Source organism: Gekko japonicus, unplaced genomic scaffold (assembly GCF_001447785.1).
Source record: "Gekko japonicus isolate JY-2015 unplaced genomic scaffold, Gekko_japonicus_V1.1 scaffold5, whole genome shotgun sequence".
Classification (NCBI taxonomy): domain Eukaryota; kingdom Metazoa; phylum Chordata; class Lepidosauria; order Squamata; family Gekkonidae; genus Gekko; species Gekko japonicus.
The window spans coordinates 2,933,468-2,955,169 of NW_015168652.1; the positions used below are offsets into that span (position 1 = coordinate 2,933,468).

At 40.1% G+C, this 21,702-nt stretch overlaps 1 protein-coding gene across 3 annotated transcripts in view; it reads left to right on the top strand.

The window, feature by feature from the left end:
* The window catches only part of PHTF2 (putative homeodomain transcription factor 2), a 144,857-nt gene that overhangs the window by 51,022 nt on the left and 72,133 nt on the right, over nucleotides 1-21,702 (top strand). For 2 of the 3 annotated variants that reach the window (XM_015415078.1, XM_015415080.1), the window contains exons 2-4: nucleotides 1,127-1,206; nucleotides 17,188-17,244; nucleotides 17,978-17,989. In XM_015415078.1, the coding sequence (XP_015270564.1) occupies nucleotides 1,162-1,206; nucleotides 17,188-17,244; nucleotides 17,978-17,989 (114 nt within the window). In that variant the 5' untranslated portion in view covers nucleotides 1,127-1,161. The remainder of the gene's footprint in view (nucleotides 1-1,126; nucleotides 1,207-17,187; nucleotides 17,245-17,977; nucleotides 17,990-21,702) is intronic. The other variant, XM_015415079.1, reaches the window with a different exon arrangement.

A 21,702-nucleotide genomic window follows, 5' to 3' on the forward strand; every position in this document is an offset into this window, starting at 1 on the left:
TCTTCTCATGTTAACTATGGCAGTTATGTATATGAAGAATGATGTTGCTCAGGTCGGTGCATGCTATCTGTAATACACAGAAGTTTTTGAATCCTTGGGGGAAGTATAATACAATAATTGTATAAAGAATACTATGGCATTGGTTATTTTAACTCATTTCTATGGGTCACTGTGGTAAGGTTGGTATTTGATCAATGGGCTGGTCAGATACTTGAAAATAATAATAAAGTATTTAAAGCATGAAGTTATTAATTAGAAAACAGTAACTGTTGCTTTTTGAAAGAATGCAGCCCCTCCCAGAAACTTTACAAAGCTCTGTGCCCAGATCACATGGAGGCTTCTTCTCACTACAGTCCTCACGGTGGTTGTCCTGATTCTTGGTACTGATGACCTGTGTAAGGTTGCTGGAAATAGTCTTGTCTCCTTACCATTCCATCTCTTACCAGGACCTCTGCTCCCAGCCAGTCTCAGACATACCCCATTCCTGGTTAACGTCCAAGAGCCATCCAGACTTTTACACCCTCTTACCCAAGACTTTCCATAGCTTTGTTCTCAGTGGCATTCCCCATTTCTCCTCTGTTTCTCAGTGAGGAGTTCAACTTTGGCCATTTCTCCCCTTTGCCTCCTCCGTTTCCATTTGCACCCCAAATTGTTCTCTATAAGCTTTAGCTTGACAGAGCTCCTTTGTCTACTCTCATTGACTTTCACCTCCCTTTCTCTCGAAAATCTCTCCTGCTCCTTCTGTAACAGTGATAGTCTGTCTTCAAACATTCTTTAGGCTAGAAGCTGACCATAAAAACAGCTTAAAAATAAAAGCCAGGATAAAAAATTGTTTTGGCCTAGTGTTTAATGAAGAGTAAGGTAGGTGTCATGAGTGACCTCTGCAGGGCTGAGAATCAAAGCTCTCCTGTCATTGCAAAAGTAGGCTGCTGTTTACTCAGTGACATTCTTGAATTTGTGGAATATTTGACAATATTTTATCACAGTCAGATAATAATGTTCAAGTGACAATTTGATAGGTAATTGACTGGTATCCTAATCCTAAAACTAGAAAGTTGTGTGTATCTACCTACTTATATTTTACCTTAGAATGTGATAATAAAGTTGTGCCTCTTTCTCTTTGCAGCCTAAAATGACTACTGTATAGATGTTATAGCATAAATGGCGTCCAAAGTAACAGATGCTATAGTCTGGTACCAGAAGAAGGTAAGGGTGTTTGTTTGTTTTTAAAGTAAAAAGGCATGTTTTGGGTTCGTTTTGTTACTAGCTTGCCAACTATTTGCTGGTGCTCCCCCGGACCCCATGTTACTTCTTGCTTATGCTCACATGAGTTGTATTTCCTCTTGCAGCCTTGGGGAAAGCTCCAACTGCGTGAGGAGGAATCTGCTTTGGATTTAGTCTGCTTGGTGCATGGCTAATGAGAGCAAGTGCAGGGCAGGCTCTAAGGATTTTAGAGAGAAAACGTTATGATTGGATTGCAGTGCACGGGTGAAACTCTTGTTCCCTTCTAATCTTAAAATGTAGCTTCTTAAGATTAAGAAGAAGGGAGAATCCTGCAGATCTGTCCTTACAGCAGAGAGGACTACTTAAGTTATTTATAGACTACTGGAGGGTAGCCATAGTTCAGGCTTGAAATCTTGGAAAGCTGTTGCCATTGATAATACTGGAGTAAATGGATCAGTTAGGAGTTAATTTGTTGCCATCACAAATGCATTATTGCACTCTTACAAGTCAGTATTGCTGATGCAGCCACCCAGCTTTCTCCCTCTGCCTCTGTTTTCCTCTTTTGTTGAACCCATTTGCTGCTTGTGAGCAACCTCATCTTCCTTTCTTCAGGGGTAGAGTAAAGATATGCAGTAACTGCAGTTCTACGTCAGATGTATTGGTCAGGTTCAATGGGAACCAGGCACACTGCTACTCTTCATTTTATCGTCATTCAATAAATGCTTCACTTAGACAAAGGTACATGGCAGTTAGGCCAAGAAATTCCCCGAGCATCCTGGGAACTTCAGAATGGTGTAGTTTTTTGTCCTTTGCAAAGGGAAAGGGAAAGTATTAGAAAACATTCATCAAATTGTTCCTGTTAGGGTGAGAACAGCTGGAATAGATGTGAAGAAACATTTTTTAAACCTATATTTGGAATGTGCCATAGTTCAGTTGCTTGTAATTGTCATTTAAAAGAAAAAATAGCAATTTAGTAGTTATACTAAGCATGTTTTTATTCCTTCCATTAGTTATGAAATGGCACCATTGCTAAAACATGACAATTAGTTCTGAATATTGAATTTTTAAATGTTGCATAAAACTGATCATTGTTCGATTTTGGGAAAAGACTTTGAACTGGTGATATTTTAAAGGGGGGAACTATTATGGTAAAACTGTCAAATATGAGGTGGATACAATAAAAATTGGATTTGGTAAATTTGTTCTCATGGTTTAACAAGAGGCACTGACAAGAATTACAGTAGGGAAGTTCTTGCTCTTGTATGGTAGCAGTAATGTGCTTCCTGCTCTTCTGATGCATGAAACAATCCAGAAGGAGGCTTAGTTTCCTTCTGGTTATTCTGAATACCAGAGATTCAAATATAGTCGTTTTATTAACTAATGTACAAGCACAGAGTAGGTGAAGGCAAAGATTACATCCCCCCTGAGAGAGGTCATAAGGTGAAACACTTCATATTCAGCCAACTCTCTTTACTGCCCTGTTTTTCTTTCTTGACTCCAAATTCAGAGCTACTGTTTCACACAGTCTGACAAGCGCTCCTGTCAGATCTAGCTCCTGCTGATAAATTGCCAAGTCAGGACAATCCTCAGCCTTAAACCAAATATTAAAAGTATTTTGTCAAATTCAGGAAGCAACATTTTCAAGCAAGCCATAACAAAAGACTCATTCATAGTAACTGGACAGCAAACTCTTGTCTTACATCATTAGTTTAATTTATAATTTTATTAATTTTTAATTAAAAATTGTTTATTAATCACAAACTACTTTTTCTTAGATTCAGGTGGGTAGCCATGTTGGTCTGAAGCAGCAAAACAAAGTTTGAGTCCAGAGACACCTTTAAGACTAATAAAGTTTGATTCTGGGTACAAGCTTTCATGTGCATGCACACTAATGTGCTGATGTGAAGTGTGCATGCACATGAAAGCTAATACCCAGAATTAAACTTTGTTGGGTATCTGATGAAGTGTGCATGCACATGGAAGCTCATATGCAGAAGTAAATTTTGTTGGTCTTAAAGGTGCTACTGGACTCAAACTTTGTTTTAAGTTTTTCTTAGTTATGCTTTGTTATATGGCATTTGAAAAATTTTGTAGTCTTATATGAGAGAATCACTCTGTTGATACTTATGAAATACTTATTTTTAGCCTAGCTGATCTTTGAGGAGAAAATGCAAATGCAGTTTTTGTACGCAGAGGCGGGGGGGGGGCACATACAATTTTTTCTTTTTTTATTGCCTGCAATTACTGTTCTTGGGTGTGATGAAGCAAGAATATCCTAAGATGGGGACATACTTCTGTTAGCAATGCAAGTAAAGAAATTAATATCATCTGTATGTATATGGAATATACAAAAATTTCTTAGAGATCTGAGTATTAGTCAAGGAGATATTAGCTTTGGAAAAAGTTTCCCATCCAGACAAACAAACATGACTGATCTCATGCTATAACTAATACTATCATCATCATTCTGTGAATCTGAAATAAATACACCAGACTTTTTAATGTATTTTTCTGGTTGTAAATCTTTACCTTACATCTTCATATCTTGTATGAGAAAAGTCTAACAAAGATTACTTGAGAAGGGGATGTTTTTGCCATAGGTGATGGGGAGGTCAGGCCAAAATGAGTGTGATGGGACTTGCATCCTCAGCATTTTGTTTTTAGGTTGGAAAGGACCTTGGGGGGGACACAAAGCTGGCAAGATGTAGCTTCAGAAGCCTGAGCCTTAACAATGACACTTAGTGTCAATGACACTGAAAACACTGTACTTTGCATGGTGTGGGAGTGAGCATTTTTGCGAGTCTGCTACACACTGAGGAGGAAGGAAGGTCATTGAAGCTAGTACATCTCTTGCTGAATAAAAGTGTTTTTGGGGAAACAACCACATCAAACTAATAACTTAGCATTTATATATTGATTTTTTAGTAGTTGAAGCACTTGAAGCATGTTACCTCAATCCTTTTACATACTCAAGTATGTAAAATAGGCTAGTTTGGTGCAGTGGTTAGGTGCACGGACTCTAATCTGGGAGAACTGGGTTTGATTCCCCACTCCTCCACTTGCAGCTGCTGGATGACCTTGGGCAAGTCATAGTTCTGTCAGAGCTGTTCTCTCAAGGACAGTTCTGGAAAGAGCTCTCTCAGCCCCACCTACCTCACAGGGTTTCTGTTGTGGGGAGGGGAAGGGAAAGGAGTTTGTAAGCCTCTCTGAGACTCCCGAGTGAAGAGCAGGGTATAAATCCAATCTCCTCCTCCTCCTCCCATTGTGGGATGGGGGTGGGGTAAGGTTGAGAGACTGGTTTGCCTAAGGTTATCTATTTAGTTCATGGTAGAGGTGAGATGTGTACCATGGACTTCCTAATTCATATTTCAGTTTGTTTGTTACTACCTTTCATTAGTTCTAAAAAGCATTTCTCTACATTGGAGAGCTGAACTGGTCTCCCTTGTAAAAATTGCCCAAAACATCAGTAGTGTAATACCTTTTTAACACTTCTGGGTTTTTTTGGAATTTTACTATGGGCTGTCATAGGTACCTGCAGTCTCTCTCATGAAAGATATTAATACTTAGCATTACATTTAACGGGTGTTTTTTAAATTGCTGAGATATTTCTTTGTCAACGTCAAGTGTTTGTTAGTTTGACTCAAAGTTGAACATCACTTCAGGGGAATGGTTGTAATGTAAGAACAAGTGCTTACATTTTATGGATACACCCGGTATTCTTTAGCCTTCCTTAGGAATTCCATTCATTATGACTTAAAAATGTTTGTATGCTGAAATTCTACCCTTTCCCTAATCTAAATGCTATCTTGAATGTATTGCTCTTGAATACAAGATTTCCTCTTTCTTATGTCAGCACAGGTGGCTCAGAGGTTAAGACACTGAGCTGCAGACCAGAAGGTCTGTAGCTTGGCAGTTTGAGGCCCTAATGTTGCGTGACGGAGTGAGCTTGCGTCTCTGGCCCCAGCTCCTGCCAACCGAGCAGTTCGAAAGCAAGAAATTGCAAGTAGATAAATAGGTACCACTTTAGTGGGAAGGTAACAGCATTCTGTGCACCTTGGCGTTTGTTCATGCTGGCCATATGACCACGGAAACGTCTTCGGACACTGCTGGCTCTTCAGCTTGGAAACGGAGATGAGCACTGCCCCCTAGAATCAGATTTGACTGGCTTTCGAGCAAGGGGAAACCTTTACCTTTATGTCAGCACAAGCAACAGCTTACTGAAAATAATTCTTGTTTTGACCATCCATATCTTCTGCAGAGTCTTGTGGTCACTTAAAAGTCTAACAAATTTATTGTGGTCTAAGCTTTTATGAACCAGAGGCCACTTCGTCAGATGCATGTAGTGTTATATTCAGTGGGCAGAAATATAGGTAAAAAAAGGCACAGGAAGAGGAGTTGAGAGAGAGTTATTACAAAGAGTAGCCTGGAAATACAGATTTGACTATCAGACCTGGGCTCAGTAGGAACTGGGAGTGGCTAGCTCAGAAAATAACTGTACTTCCTTACAGTTTCATCTTACTGTGCCAATTAATCATGAGTTGGGAGTGTCCACACCCACTTCGCCTGTATCATTTACACTTTTGACAGGATCTTGTTTTCATCTGTGTGCTTCAATGTAATGTAACACGTCTATGTTTTGGAATGAATGACTTTCTGTATTCTCTTTGTAATAAATCCTCTCCCCCACCCTTATTTTGTTTGTATCCTAGTATGCATATGCCTCTGTCTCCTGAAACTTGGGCTCTGATTCATAAAAGTTCATCCCACAACAAATTTGTCAGTCTCTAAATTGTCACAAGCCACTGTTGTATTGGCTGCAGCAGACAAATTCTTCTGGAATGTGTCATGGTGTTATTCAGTACCTATCTTTTGTGACAAAAAGAGCTCAGCTAAAATTTGAAGTGTGTTGGTTTACAATTTCGCTGAGAGATGTAGAATTTTTTTTAAAAAGAAGTCGTTTCAAACAGTAGGCTATAGATAAACCAAGATCTATGGCTGTCCGTGCTGGTGTGTTTCTGATTCCAATGTAACTAGTCAGCATTCTGTGCTCTCCCAGCAGAGAAAAGTTGTTCAGAAATTAAATTTAACCTTAAGGAACTGAGAGCACAGCCAGAGCACTGCGGTCCATAGTGATACCAACCATACCCATTAGTCTACTATGCATGATATCTGTACTCAGCAGTGCCACAAACCTCTGTGATGTGATGATGGCCTGCCCACCCACCTTGTTGTTGTTCTTGTTGTTCAGTCGCACAGTCGAGTCTGACTCTTCGCAACCCCATGGACCACATCACGCCAGGCCCTCATGTCCTCTGGAGTTTGCTTAATTTCATGTCCGTTGCATCGATAACACTGTCTAACCATCTCATCCTTTGCCATCCCCATCTTCTTTGACCTTCAGCCTTTCCCAGCATCAGGGTCTTCTCCAGTGAGTGCTCCCTTCTCATTTGGTGGCCAAAGTATTTGAGCTTCAGCTTTAGTATCTGGCCTTTCAGGGAACAGTCAGGGTTGATTTTTTTTTAGGACTGGCTGATTCGATCTCCTTGCAGTCCAAGGGACTCTCAAGTATTCTCCAGCACCATAATTCGAAAGCATCTATTCTTCAACACTCGGCCTTCTTTATGGTCCAGCTCTCGCAATCATAGATTACTACTGGGAATACCATTGCTTTGACCATATGTACTTTTGTTGGCAGAGTGATGTCTCTACTTTTTATTATGCTACCTAGGTTTGCCATATCTTTCCTCCCAAGGAGCAGGCATCTTTTAATTTCATGGCTCCCAGGAACATGAATTCTGTCACTGCTTCCATGACTTCCCCTTCTATTTGCCGAGGAGTAATGGGGCCGGAAGCCATGATCTACATCTACCTACAGAATAAATAAGAAAAAAGGCAATACATTGCTCTTGTGTGTGAAGGACTGGTCTTCACCCAAAATGAGGTTCTGCTCTGTTCCCCACCCACATGCTGGTTTACATTAGCATGACATAGCCATGATATCATGCTGATGTCAAAGTAGCGTCATGCTGGCATATCTCTAGCACAGTGATGTGTCCGCATGAGGAAAGAAGGCAAATACAGTAGTCAAAATACAGTAGTTATATAGTACAGATGAGAGAGAGAGACATGAAAAACATTGGCAGGAATCAACCTTTGGGGGAGGAAATCACCCCTCCCTTCTATATAAAAATTATTTACTGATTTGTTAATTATCAGTTCATTAAAAAATAAACGTATCAACAAGACAGTTTTACATAACAGTTTCATTATAGTGTTACAGATAAAATACTACCACATGTTCCTAATCAAAGTATGAAACTCCCCTTCCCTTCTTAAGTGTGAAGGATGCATTGTCTGTGTCTTTCCAGCTGAGGGGTAGAGTGGAGATTACTGTTGGGTGTTTGTGTCCTGAGGTGAAGTACCTGTAAGAGTTCTGAAGAGGCAAGTGTTAACAGTGGGTTGGATCCAGACTAAGCTGGCAATTTCTACCAAGTCCTCTTTCCCAATCCTGGTCACTTCTCAGGGGGTCCACATCCCTCAGGAGCAGCATTTCATAGAGAATAGTGGGCTGTGGTAGGAGAGAGGGAGCAGGAAGTTTCTGTTCTACTGTTGGAAAATTTAGTCCAGATCCAACCCAGGATTCTCTTTCTGCGTTTGAATGTTTGTGCAAAATGCTCCCTCTTTGTACAGAGTTGCTATGATCAGGGTTTCTAGTTGTGTTTCTAAAGGTTTGGATCCAATCAGCTTTTTGCTAGTAAAAAAGGGAGGAAGGGTTTCACTTCTGTCTTATCAACAAAGCTGTGCTGGGCATCATGGGACCTGCGTGGGCAGCTGTCGTGTAGAATGGGGGCAGTAGTAAGGAGAACATTATGTGAAATTGACTGTAAAAAATAGCTGAATCTAGCCCTAAATGTGCCCAGCATATGTCCAGGGTAGCACAGCCCTGTGCTGCCCAACTTATTATCTCTCCAACAGGAAACAAGCAAAAACAAGAGAATCACAGAATGATCACATAAACAATATACAAAAAAATGACAAATTACTAAACATTAATAACAATTTTAATTTATTTAAATGTTCTCACAAAATTCCAAAATGCAGAAAGTGCCCTCTTGTAAACATAAGTATAACAATCAGTGTCACATCTCAAAATATTGCTGCCTCAAAGGAAGATGACTCAAATAGTTCCATGCATAACAGCTACGACCTGTTGGATTATGTGACACTGATTGTTATGTTTATAAGAGGGCACTTTTTGTATTTTGGAATTTTGTGACAATGTTTAAATAAGTTTGAATTAGTAATTCATCATGGTTTTTTTGTATATTGTTTATGCAACCTATTATTACCACTTATGGAACAACTGATTGGTTTAGCATAGGAAAAGGAGTACGACAAGGATGTATATTGTCACCTTGCTTATTTAATATATATGCAGAGTACATCATGCGAAATGCTGGCCTGGATGAATCACAAGCGGGAATCAAGATTGCTGGGAAAAAGATCAACAATACTACTCTAATGGCAGAAAGTGAAGAGGACCTTAAGAGCCTCTTGCTCAGAGTGAAAGAGGAGAGCACAAAAGTGGGCTTGAAGCTCAACATCAAAAAAACTAAGATCATGGCATCCGGCCCCATCACTCTTTGGCAAATAGAAGGGGAAGTCATGGAAGTAATGACAGACTTCACGTTCCTGGGATCCCAGATCACCGCAGACTGTGACAGCAGCCATGAAATTAAAAGACGCCTGCTCCTTGGGAGGAAAGCGATGGCGAACCTCAACAGCATGATAAAAACTAGAGACATCACCCTGCCAACAAAAGTCCGCATGGTCAAAGCAATGGTATTCCCAGTGGTCATGTATGGCTGCGAGAGTTGGACTATAAGGAAGGCCGAGCGCCGAAGAATAGATTCTTTTGAACTATGGTGCTGGAGAAGACTCTTGAGAGTCCCTTGGACTGCAAGAAGATCAAATCAGTCAATCCTAAAAGAAATCAACCCTGACTGTTCCCTGGAAGGCCAGATAATAAAACTAAAGCTCAAATACTTTGGCCACCAAATGAGAAGGGAGCACTCACTGGAGAAGACCCTGATGCTGGGAAAGATTCAAGGTCAAAGAAGACGGGGACGGCAAAGGATGAAGGCTTAGACAGTGTCATAGATGCAACAAACATGAAATTGAGCAAACTTCGGAGGACAGTGGAAGACCGGAAGGCCTGGCGGGATCTGGTCCATGGGGTCGCGAAGAGTCGGACTCGACTGTGCGACTGAACAACAACCACAAACCTATTATCTCTGGCTGGGGTTTTCTGTACTACATAGTTGGCATCTAATGCTGCCCTGTGGCTGTTTAGGTGGGGGAAGGACAATTGTTCTTTTCCTTACATTACCTGGTTTATTGGAATAACATTAACACCAGCAGCAGGGGTAGGACGAGGGCTGGGAGAGTTACGGTTGCCCGCTAGTCACACTGCCTCCCTCATTTATGTATAGCAGTACATCTTTCTGACCCCTGTGCCAGCATAGTTATGTTGGTGTGTCTCCAAGTTATCCAAGTACAGAAGTGTAATGGTCTTTCAAAGCTGCTCTGGAATCACTTCAAGATTGCTCCATAATTCTTTTTAAAGTTTTAGTTGAAGTTCATCCAGAAGTATATGTACTGTCACTGTATGTGGATTTGCATGTAGTTCCCTTCCAGTTACAAAGCTGTATAGATCTGTAGAATTTATACTTTATTGTCAGGATTATAATCTTGGAGAATGGCAGCTCTTGAACATGAATTATAAATGTCTTCTGAAATATTTATTGTTTCTATTAGAAACACCAGGCTTAGTGAGTATTGGACTACATGTTGATACCATCATTGCTTGTGCTTAAAGTGTATATCGGTGTCTATCACAAAGCTCAAGTTTAGTCTTGGGAAGAATGCCCATTACCATTGCTGTCTACAGGAAGTCACTGGAAAGAATCAGTAAAGAATTAACAGTTTAGAACAGGTTTCCCCCTAATTTTGTATGTTACCTGTTTTTGATATTCTTAAATTGATTCATGATATGGCAAAGGGATGTCCTCATTACTCAACATGGCAGTGATCTTTTTGTCAGGTGCCATCCACTTTCTTGCTTGGTTTTTGTTGTCTTCAGATAAAATCCATAGATGGCTGGGCCCACTATGTTTATTGTTTGTGAATTGTACATTCTGTGATTGTAACCATTTTATAAGAGGGTCCAGAGGAATATAACAATTTCAAATGAGGCCTTCCTCCTTCAGAATAGTACAGGGGGATGAGGTTGATCATGATAATAATCAGCAGTACACTCTTAGTAAAGCTGGAATTTTGTAGCTGCAATCCCCAAATTTCACAAATGGCCTTACTATTCTATCTGAGGTAATTTGCACAAATATGCATAAATATACATATTTTCCTATAGCTGTAAGTACTGGAAAAGACAGGAAGACATGGATTTTGGTTAGTATGTTTATCATTCATGTAGAGTTGCTTAGAAAAGGTCTTTCTTGTCTTCACAAACTACCATTCTGCTATAGTTAGATTTTTTGTTTTGTGATAAAAATTATTTCAGCAAGAAATGATACTTTGCTCAAGCTGTTGGGCTAAGATGTGATTGTGAGCCCCCTGATTACATGATATTATAATTTGAACAGAATACCTGCCTGTTTCCAGTTCTCTGTTTTAAGGACACCAGAGATACTCTGTTCACTCCAATGAAGAAAAATATCTAGATCTGTTAAACACCAGAATCTGAAGTGAGGCAGTTGCCCTGGATGTGGATAGCTCAGGCTGCCCCAATCGCGGAAGCTAAGCAGGGTTAGCCCTGGTTAGTATTTGGATGGGAGACCACCAAGGAAGTCCAGGGTCATGGCAACAGAGGCAGGCTATGGCAAACTCTACCTCTGAATGTCTCTTGCCTTGAAAACCCCACAGAATCACCATAAGTCAGCTGTGATTCGATGACAAGCAAACAAACAAATAATAATAAAAGAGCCTGAAAGCAGACATGGACTGAAGAGAAAATTCAGTTGTCTTTGCTGCTACCAGCAACAGGATGCTCTTCTAGAAACAGATCATTTAAATTTGATTCATTAGTGTTTTTCCTGTTTGGCACAGGTTTGGCTGATGAGTTGATTTCTCTAGGGATATATCACAAAACAGGAGAATTAACAGGTCTGGAGAGCATGGGTTTGTCAAATTGTCACTCCCTCAATAGCTGATTTATTAAACTAGTGCACACTTGTATTTTAGCTTCATCTCTCTGTGCGTTTATCTCAGTCAAACTTGACAGTTTGTAACAAGGCTGATAAAAGTTGTTTTTTACACAGCGTTTTTACTTAAAGCCAGCTGTGTGACCTTGGGTCAGTCACAGTTTTCTCAGAGCTCTCTCACTGCCACCTACCTCACAGGGTGTCTGTTGTGGGGAGAGGAAGGGAAGGCAATTGTAAACTGCTCTGAGACTCCTTCAGGTAGTGAAAAGGGGTGTATAAAAACCAGCTCTTCTTCTCTTCTTAAATTGGGAAACAGAAATAGACATTTTTGACAGGGCAAATTTGTTGGTAAAGAAAGGATATGAACAGATCTGTTTTTCTCTCTGCATTGTGATGTTAGCTGTTGGAAGGAGGAGAGCGCTAAGCATCTTGAGTCAGCAGGAAGACATAGCTCAAAAGCAGGAGATAGTAAATCAGATCTTTCTCATTAGCAGAGTAGGATGCTTTCCTCTCTATATACTTGGTCAGTAGCTACGTGAAGCATCCATATCACAAGCGAAAGAGGAGAAAGATACATTCTGCTACTATCCAAAGACCAGTACATGTTATCCTGAAATCTCTCATTCCAATAGTCAATCCATTTTTAATGCAAACTTGTCAGTTGATTAATTTCTCACTGATCTTTTAAAGGAAAATTTACATTCAAAGGAAAAAATAACATTAATGCTTATCCATTGGACATTTAAGTGAAACAAATAAGTAACGAGCTGTTCCAGAATAACTTGCCAGTCCAATCGTATACTAGATTAGCAACATACATTGAAAATAAAAAAAAATATTCAATTGAAAGGACAGCTGTTACGTAATAAGGTTATAACCTATGAGAGTAAATTTCCTGGTGTGGTACAAGGCGTTTGTATGATGATCAAACCATTATATTGGTTTTGCTTATTCAGGTTATCAATTTAAATGGCAGTTAATCCGTAGCTACTATGAAATACAAGTATGTACCGTGTGGCTCTTTCATTAACACCAGAGCTATATTTTTAATGGGATAGTACGATTTCCTGTTAGGTCAATAGTAGTCATCCCTATATATTCAGGACTTGGAATTCCTGTCATTTGCTTCTCCTTGTCATCTTCCCTTCTGCACAGTATTTTGTATTACCATGGCTAGGTTTAAATTTTCTAATGCTGATCAGAGATAGGATTGAAAGCCATTCCAAAGCTGCTTAAAAACTGGCCTAGAGAAGTGGAACTGCTGTGGGCATCCCTAAAATGTTGTTAGGAACGTTGCATATGAGTCTTGAGGTTAACAGGTAACCAGACTGGAATGGGCGGTGACAGTAGCGAGGTAGTCTGAACAGGAAGGATGGGTGTGTCATAGTTTTTTTAAACCCTCAATAGGGAAAACCTGAGTAGATGAAAAACATTTTCTGGCTCAGATTTTACTTATGCGCGCACGTGTGTGTGTGTATGCTGTCAAGTCACAGCTGACTTATGGCAACATTTATTGTCTGTCTCTGTGTCACGACCCTGATATTCCTTGGAGGTCTCCCATCCAAATACTAGCCAGGGCCAACCCTGCTTGGCTTCTGAGATTGGACTAGCCTGGGTTATCCACGTCAGGACCTCAGTTTTATAGCAATATCCATTTTTATAGCCATTCTTTGTAGTGCCAAACTACATAATGGTAGCAGAGTAGTGTATTTTTATATACAGATTATATACATAGGCCCTATCCCCTTAATGGCAAAATGGGTGCACAGGTGAAGAGGGCAGAATCCTCTGGACGTTTTTCTCATCAGCTGCACTCTGAATACTGGAAATGTGCTTGATTTGGCCAGAAGTGCTTGGAGAGAGAAACGCTGGGAAGGTGAGTGGCACATTCCCTCGCCTGCTCTTCTCACCTTTTGCTTTTAAAAATGCTCCCCTTTTCTGTGTTGGTGGAGAATATCTGTGTGTCCTAGTATGACTGTAGACTTCCAATTTATTTTATGAGGCTTTAGTTTCTAAAAACTATTGATACTATAGTTTCAATCAATGTGTGAAGCCTGTCACATTGCCCCATATCAAAAGAGCAGTGGTAAGACTTTCCCTAAAACAATCTTTTCGTACCTTTACTTGCTGTTTATGATTGAATTCCTGACTCTCTTCATCCCCTGTTTTGGAAAAGAACAAATTCCTAGGGGGAGGGAAGAACAAACTATTAAATCTTTACAAAGCATTCTGACTCTAACAAGAAACCAGTAGTTGGCAATGTCTACCAAGTTTCCCAGCAATTTCCCTAAACCAAGAAGATTTCCCATATTGTACTAGCTGCATTAAAGCTAGCTCCTGTCTATATTCTTGGTGCTGTTAATGTTTTGAATGACTGCTGAGAGGGACTAAAGTTGGTGAGTAACAGTATTGCATTGCATGCAGTCACACATTATATTGAAGCCAAAAAAGAGAGGCTGGGTCAAATAGTTTGAGTTTGTCTCATGCCTGGGACTCACATAGTCTTGGAACTGGGCCCGGAAAAAAGACTGAATCATTCTGTCAGAAGATTTTGTTGCTCTGGATTTGCAGTGTGCTCTTTAGAATTGCTGTCATGTTTTCCATTTGATATTTTGAAATGAGAGCTGAAACTTATTATTTAAGTCCTATGTGAAAACTAGTGTATATCCTTCAGTCACTCCCCTAAGCCACGTGAAAGCATATTCAGCCCTGTCTTTATATTATTGTTTTCGCAGTATTTCTCTGAAGACATTTGTTCACCTTTTCACTATTCTCACTTATCTGGATGAAGGAGCCAGGCCATCTGTAGAACTTATGACTAAGTCTGTTTAGGCAATATTTTCTTTGGGATTCTACCTTGGGGAGATCAGGAGTAGTACAGGACACTTAGGTGGTTAATTTAAATCATGGCAGAGGGCCACAATATATATAAAATCATGTGTGGGCCTAGGGTTTCTGCCTTCTCATCATTTGCTTTGACTTCTTGCTTCACCCAAGGTGAGGGGATGGGAGGAAGGAGTGGTTGAGGCGGTGGTGTCCTTGTACTGTTTTAACAGGCACTTGATTGATTTTTTATATTGTAGCCCTCTGCCATGATTTAAATAACCCAAACTATGTGCCAGGTACTAGGTTACTGGTTTGTTTATATATTTTGTTAATTTTACTTAGTGTGATGAACTTGATGCTGTCAGCGGAGGGGCTGTGGCTCAGTGGAAGAGCCTCTGCTTTGCATGCAGAAGGTCCCAGGTTCAAACCCCAGCGTCTCCAGTTTTAAGAGGACCAGGCAGTAAGTGATATGAAAGGCCTCTACCTGAGACCCTGGAGAGCTGCTGCCAGGCTGAGTAGACAATATTGACCTTGATGGTCTGATTCACAATAAGGCAGCTTCCTGTGCATTCATGTGTAGTTTTGCTTTAGGTTGGATTTTTTGGTTTTGCTGCCTGTAATGGAAAACTTAAAATAAATCTTGACCACTTGAATATCCTAGCAACAGGAATTAAATATTTATAGTCTTGTTTTAATTTGTACAATAAATCCTGGTCTAATTACTTGATAGCTGAATTTGAATTGTAGCAGAAAAGCCATGGTAGTTGTAAGTCAGCTTATAACAAATGTGTTTTGGTGAAGAGAGTGAAGTGCAAACAAAGGTCTTAGTATTTCCATGTTTTGTTCCATTAAAACTACTCAAGAACATTTACTTACTGTGGATGCAAGTAAAATAATGATCTACTGAAATATATTCATCCCAGTTGTATTGTGCAACTGCACAACAGATGGATTTCTGGAGGTTTGCTCTGACCTTAAGGGAAAAGCAGGTCCTATTACACAAAACATCTAGTTCTATTTATAGGCTTGGCAGACAAAAATTGCTTCTTGCACTGATGGAATTATGGTAAGCCTCTGCAGCCAAATCTGCAAATGGAATTTAAGCAGACAGAATCTGTTTGCCCAAACTAGATTTAGTTGGCAGTCTGAGACATAAAATTATGTAGGGTTTTCAGGAAAAGTAGATCTGACAGTTCTTTTATGGGGGAAATGAGTCTTAAGTGTATCAGTTTCCTGCTAATGTTAGGCTGTTTATGTGTATGTTCGTGCTGGCACAGATAGCATTGATTGTATATGGCCAAAGGCTATTACAATCAATCACATACAGCATAAAACATGTCATAAATAACACTGTTAAAATAACTAGATGTATTTGTGTTGTAAGTTTGGGTGGTATGATTTTCATTCGCCATGTAAGAGGGCAACATACCTAGGGCTATCATTACAGTAATCCGGTAAGGTAGGTTAAGCGGAAACTATGGTTCTCTCTAAATAGTGCCAGTGAAATTCTTAATGCATTCTCATCATTTAGCTATTATTTTAATAGAATCAAGACAATTAAAAGCTCAGAGTTCCTTTTCACCTAATATTTGACACTCAGGGGACCCCTTTTATTTGATAAGAGGTCCTATAAGAATATACAGATCAAAACATTGTTGTTCTCAGGGCTTTTTTTTGTAGAAAAAGCCCAGCAGGAACTCATTAGTATAATAGGCCACACCCAATAGCAGAAACTCATTAGCATATTGGGCCACACCCTTGACAGCACCACTCATTAGCATATTAGGCTGCACCCACATGTTACCAGAAGTGTGGTCATCCAGCCACACCAACCTTTTGCTTCTTATTCTGTTTACCTTGTTGTCAAAATCCAGAGCTTTTTTTGTAGCAGGAACTTCTTTGCATGTTAGGCCACACACCCCTAATGTAGCCAATCCTAATGAGTTTCTGCTGTTGGGTGTGGCCTATTATGCTAATGAGTTCCTGCTGGGCGTGGCCAACTCAGGAGCCAGCCGGAACTCCATTCCTGTGCGTTCCTGCCCAAAAATAGCCCGGTTGTTCTAATTGTTTATGTGTATAACAAATGAAGTTTGGTCTGCCATTAGACCAATTTCTAGAATGTTATTTAGCACCTGGTTTGAAATGTTAACATGCTATGTATCCCTAGGAACGCTCTAGAAAGTGGTATAAGTATTAAATATTTCATCTCGAGAGCATTCTACAATTAACTTATTGTAGAAGAAATCTCTGATTACTTGGGCCCATACATTGTTTGATCAGGTGCTATAACTAAAAATATTTCTCTTAAGACCTAAAAGTCCTGCATAATAAGAATTGGCAAATGGTATTTATGACAGACATAACCTACTTTGGGTACAGTTAGGCTTAGTACATATAAATCTCTATCCAGTAATTATTATGCACAGTAGTTGATCTCTAGCTCAGCCCTGTTAATGTCTACTCAGAAGTATGCTCCACTGATTACAGCAATACTTACAGTATGCATGCTTAGGATTTCAGATTTGATGAGAACAAGATTTTAATATTGTTCTAGAATTGTTTGTTCTTATTTCTTTACATTTCTCGAACAGTTGTTGAAAAATTAAGTTTGCCACATTTCTGTATTTTATTTTATTTTAATGATCAGTGTTATGCACCTGAATTCTGTTGCACAATAGAGTCTAAAGTTTGTGATTATGTAGAAATAATTGACAAAATATGATACAGAAAATACTTCACTAAAATGTGGTGGTTGCAGAATATTTAGAAATTGGTTAACCAAGCATTAATCAGCCTATCCATTAAATGCCTTTCAGTTTATTCTTTCAATATGCCATAGTTTACTGTGAAAAAGCTAAAATACATAATTGTGCTGAATACTCTCATTTTAATGCAGATTTTCCTGTTTCCTATTTAGATTGGGGCTTATGACCAGCAAATATGGGAAAAATCTGTAGAACAAAAAGAAATCAAGGTAAATCTTATTTTAGCAAACCTGTTTGGCATAACTTGGTTTGAAGAATGTTGTTTTTTAAATTCTTGCGTATTTTGTCATTTATCCCACAGTACTGATAAAATCTATAGTACTACTACTTATTATATTTAAAGATCATTAGTATTTTCATAATTTAAATTCAGCTCCTAACATTCTGCTAGAGTTGACTCAAGAGTAGGGATGGGCACAAACCACGTTTTTGCAGTTTGGTTTGTGGTTTGTGGCTGAACATGAACTGAACCACTAACCGATACGAACCAGGAGGTTGGTTCACACATCAACCCAGTTTGTATTGGTTCATGAGCCATTTAAAGTTTAACCCTCTGCTTTCTTTAGTTCATCAGCTGGTTCGTGCCCATCTCTACTCAAGAGTAAGTGAATTGAGGGCAGGGTGGGGAATGGAGACCTTATTTCAAGGCCAGAAAATCTTTCTTTAGGAGAAGCTTCGAAGTATTTTGTGTGTTGCTTGAGCCTAAACTGGTTGCCAGTTTAGTATGGATTGTGAAGTTGTATGTAGAGGTACTTGTCTTAGAAGCTGTTTTAGTTTTGGGGTCACCTCTGTAATACATGGTTTTCTTTTTAGTTAGCATTATATGAAACTATTCTTATCACATACCAATATTGTTTGCCATACACTTTGACTTTCATATGGCTACCTTTATAGTTCTAGTTTACTTTTCCTCCTTTTTCATCTTGTCATTGTTTTAAACAGTTTGTTAAATTGGTAAGTACTTAATGGCAATTTGTGTTAAGCAAAATAGCTTTTGTAGATTAACTGTGTCTGCATTTTAGTGTGACTAACAAAATCCCATCAGTATCTGATAAGCTAGGTACTACTTTCTAAATGCCTCAATGTTACTTCTATATTTAGTTTCAAAAGCTTAGGTATGGGAGTTGCACATTTCTAAAAACACATGAAAATGTAATGTTGATACTATAGTACAGGCATTCTTGAAGAGAACGCATGAAACCTGAAGTAGCCAATGGATGTTTATTATGTGTTATGGTTATGACATCTTACTTTCGTAGACCTCTGTCTTTAAATTCAACTTCAAAATGTCTTCTTTTAGTTTTTCTGGCATAAAATAGGAAGCAGTGCTTAGATTTTAACTCTTCAGGCACCACTGTGGCACAAAATCTCTTTACTTAAAGTGGCTTCTCCTGGTACAGCACTTTGAAAAAGCATTTGGGAGCCTAATAGCTTGTTTGACAAAGCAATTGAACTAGCTGGAGTCCTTAATTAACAGACAATAATCTATCCCTGTGACTTGCTGCTCACCTTTGTTACAGTTGTCCCTGTGCAGGCAACCAAGCGGCAAAAGCATCTGCCGAATCATTCCTTCCTCAGTCACTTAGGTTCATCTTCATGGCTTCTGTGCAGTTCCACATGGGACTGCGCATGCATAGGCCTACTGCAGAGATTATTTTTCTCAAGATTTCTAGCTCTTTCCATAGGTCCTGGCGTTCTCCCCTACTCTCCAGAATGTGCTGCCCAAACCAGCACATGTTGGAGATGGAAGGCGCACTCCCTCCCTCAGTCCTCTTTTTGCCACTGTGGAGAAAGGACCTTCTTAAGCTTAGCTCCTCGAGTTACCTCAGTTTTGTCAGTGAGAGAGTTGGCTCTTTTAAAGATGGATAAAGATGGTGCAGTCTGACGATCACAAACACTGTCTTACATGCCTTGGTGAGTCCCATAATGTTTTGGCATGTTCCATCTGCTGCCAGTTCATCCCCAAAGTTTAGCAAGAAAGAATGGCTCACCTAAAAGCTTTCCTGTTGGAATGAGCACTTAGAGCCCTGAAGAAAGACCAGCCCATTTGGAGGGCAAAGGAACCAGAGGCTCAGGGCCATAATCCCTTGGTGGGGTCAGCACCCTCCATATCTATTTCGGAACCTCAAGCCTTGTTGGCTCCAAGGCTGCTACCAGTTCCAAGAAGTTCTTTGGAGCCGCCATCTAAGAAGTCCAAGGACAAAGCTAAATCTAAGTCTAAGGACGTTCCTTTGAAGCACTATTCACTGTCAAAGGTTATTTCTTGACCTGTTTGGCCTCATACTTCATCACCATCTCCAACACTGTGGCTAGCCAGAAGTTCTCTGATGATGAGGTGTTAGAGATCCAACCGCTATTGCCTGAACCCACTCTGCCTCCAGTGGGGAAGAAGTCAGCAGTGTTGGATCCATCTGCCTCATCAGTTCCAATTGGCCTCCACCTCAGGGTCCATGATTTCCCTATCCCATGGTTCCATCACCCATGCATTGGCCACCCAACTTACCTTGGGAAGAATACACTCTCGTGCTTCCAACCACCCTCTTTGGCATCTGAACTAGTGGTCAGTTCTGATTGAGCTCCTCCTGCACTGAAGTCATTCTTGCCTCAACCGCTGATGTTGTTTCTTCATCATCCAACAGAACTGGAGGCAGATGCCTTTGATACAGAGGATGCCAATGCAGCCTTTGGAGTGGGCTCTGATGCCGTGTAGGAACTATCTCTGGACGAGGTGGTCAGAGATTCAGGCTCCATTTCTCCCACTGAGGACATTTGCCTCTGTACGGAACAATTAATTTGTTCAGCGAAATCCCTGGAATTGGATATTGTGTACTCAGATCCATAACCATGGGATCCGATCCTCAAAGTTCTCTACTCTGCTTCCTTGGGTCCAGTAGCATTTCCCATCCAGTTGCAGGGGCTGCTGGATATTACTAGAGGGGTGTGAGCCAAACTTGCATCAGTGTTTGTCTCTCCTAGGAAACTAAAGTAAGGGATGAAGGGTGCAAATTTCTCTTCCCCCACCCTGTGACTAATTTGCTGGTCACTGAGGTTATCCCCTTGAGGCATTGTTCTGGGGACCATACTTCACGCTTCAATAAAGAAGGAAGGAAGCTGAATACCTTAGAGAGAAAGGTATATTACTCTGGTGTCCTCACATTCCACATAGCAAAGATAATACAAGCAGAAGGTGTCAGATTAGGGAAACAGCAGATCAATGCTGCTGGGCAGGCAGCAGATTTGGCAAGTAGAGCTATGGCATTTGCTATTGTACCACAATGACCCTCCTGGTTATGCTGTACTACTCTGCCTAATGACACCAGGGCCAAGCAAAGCCTGAAAATGTACTCTTCAAGGACAAAGAGCTCTTCAGTGCCAATCTTCATGAAGTGTTGGAAAGAGTTCACATAAAAATAAGCTCATTACAAAGACTCTAGGCGTTACTGGCCCACTTGCCCAAGTCTTCAAATATGGGCATTTCCTCAGGCACATTTCACATCCTCAGTACCAGAGACTTTACAGATTGGAACCCCAGCAGCAACATGAGGACCCATTCAAGCCTCACTATGGGCTGTCACAATTCTCAAAGAAACATCAGGGGGAAGAAATGAAACAAACAGCTCCCTTATTCCCCAGAGATTGAGCAGGAATTACTAGAGGCCCCCCTCCCCACCCTGGCACCTTGTTTTATCTTCTGGTTGGTGACATTTGCACATGCATGGGAACACATCACCGAGGAATCTTGGGTGTTACCTATAGTGTATTCTGGTTAATATTAACCATTTAAATGTTACCTTTGGATTATTTGCTTCCATTTTTTCCCTTTGTTGTGCCTCCTGCTTTGGAGCTCGAGGTCTCCCACCGTTAAATAAAGGCGAAAGATTTATGCAATCTGAAAAGAAACCAGATTTTAAAATTCTGGGGGGAAATCCAACTTTAAAAGTCCAGACGCATTCAGTAAACTTAGTTACCATATACTGAATGCCAAAGATAAAGCTCGCCCTGAATTTTTTAAATTATATCATTACTAGATACACTATTCCAGATGACCTGCTGCAATATACAGGGAACAATACTAACCTACGCGAATGGATGTTTAGAGAGGATGCTGTAATAGACGCCACTTTGATCTCCCAATCGAGGTTTGCTCCATGGTTTAAAATAATTTAAAAGGATCACTTCAGAGCCTCTTACTTAAACAACATAATCTCGTATAATTTAAGGAGATCCCTTACCTCACTGCGTTTTCAAACAATGCCTTTGGAGATGCTAGCTGGTCGCTATAAGAAAACCCCAGTAGACCAACGTATCTGTATATGTGGGCAGTCAGTGGAACCTGTCCTTTATACATAGAACCTAGGGCCAAATTTCTAGCAAAGATATTGACACCCTTATACCCCCTGTCTGATCATGATAAGATGGCCCTTATGCTCTCAGATGACGACCCCTTCATCTCTTCAAGTTTGGCTGTCTTTGCCTTGGCCACGAGAAAAATTAGAGCAAAGAAATCAAATAGTACCATTGCAACTGAGTGTTCTTAAAAGGTCTTATCGGATTTAAATATTATAGGCTGAGGTAGTTTTAACAGGTTTTATACATTTCATAGAGGTTGAATTTTTTTCTCTCTTTTATCCTATGTTATGCACAAATTCTCGGAGAGTGTTTGATAT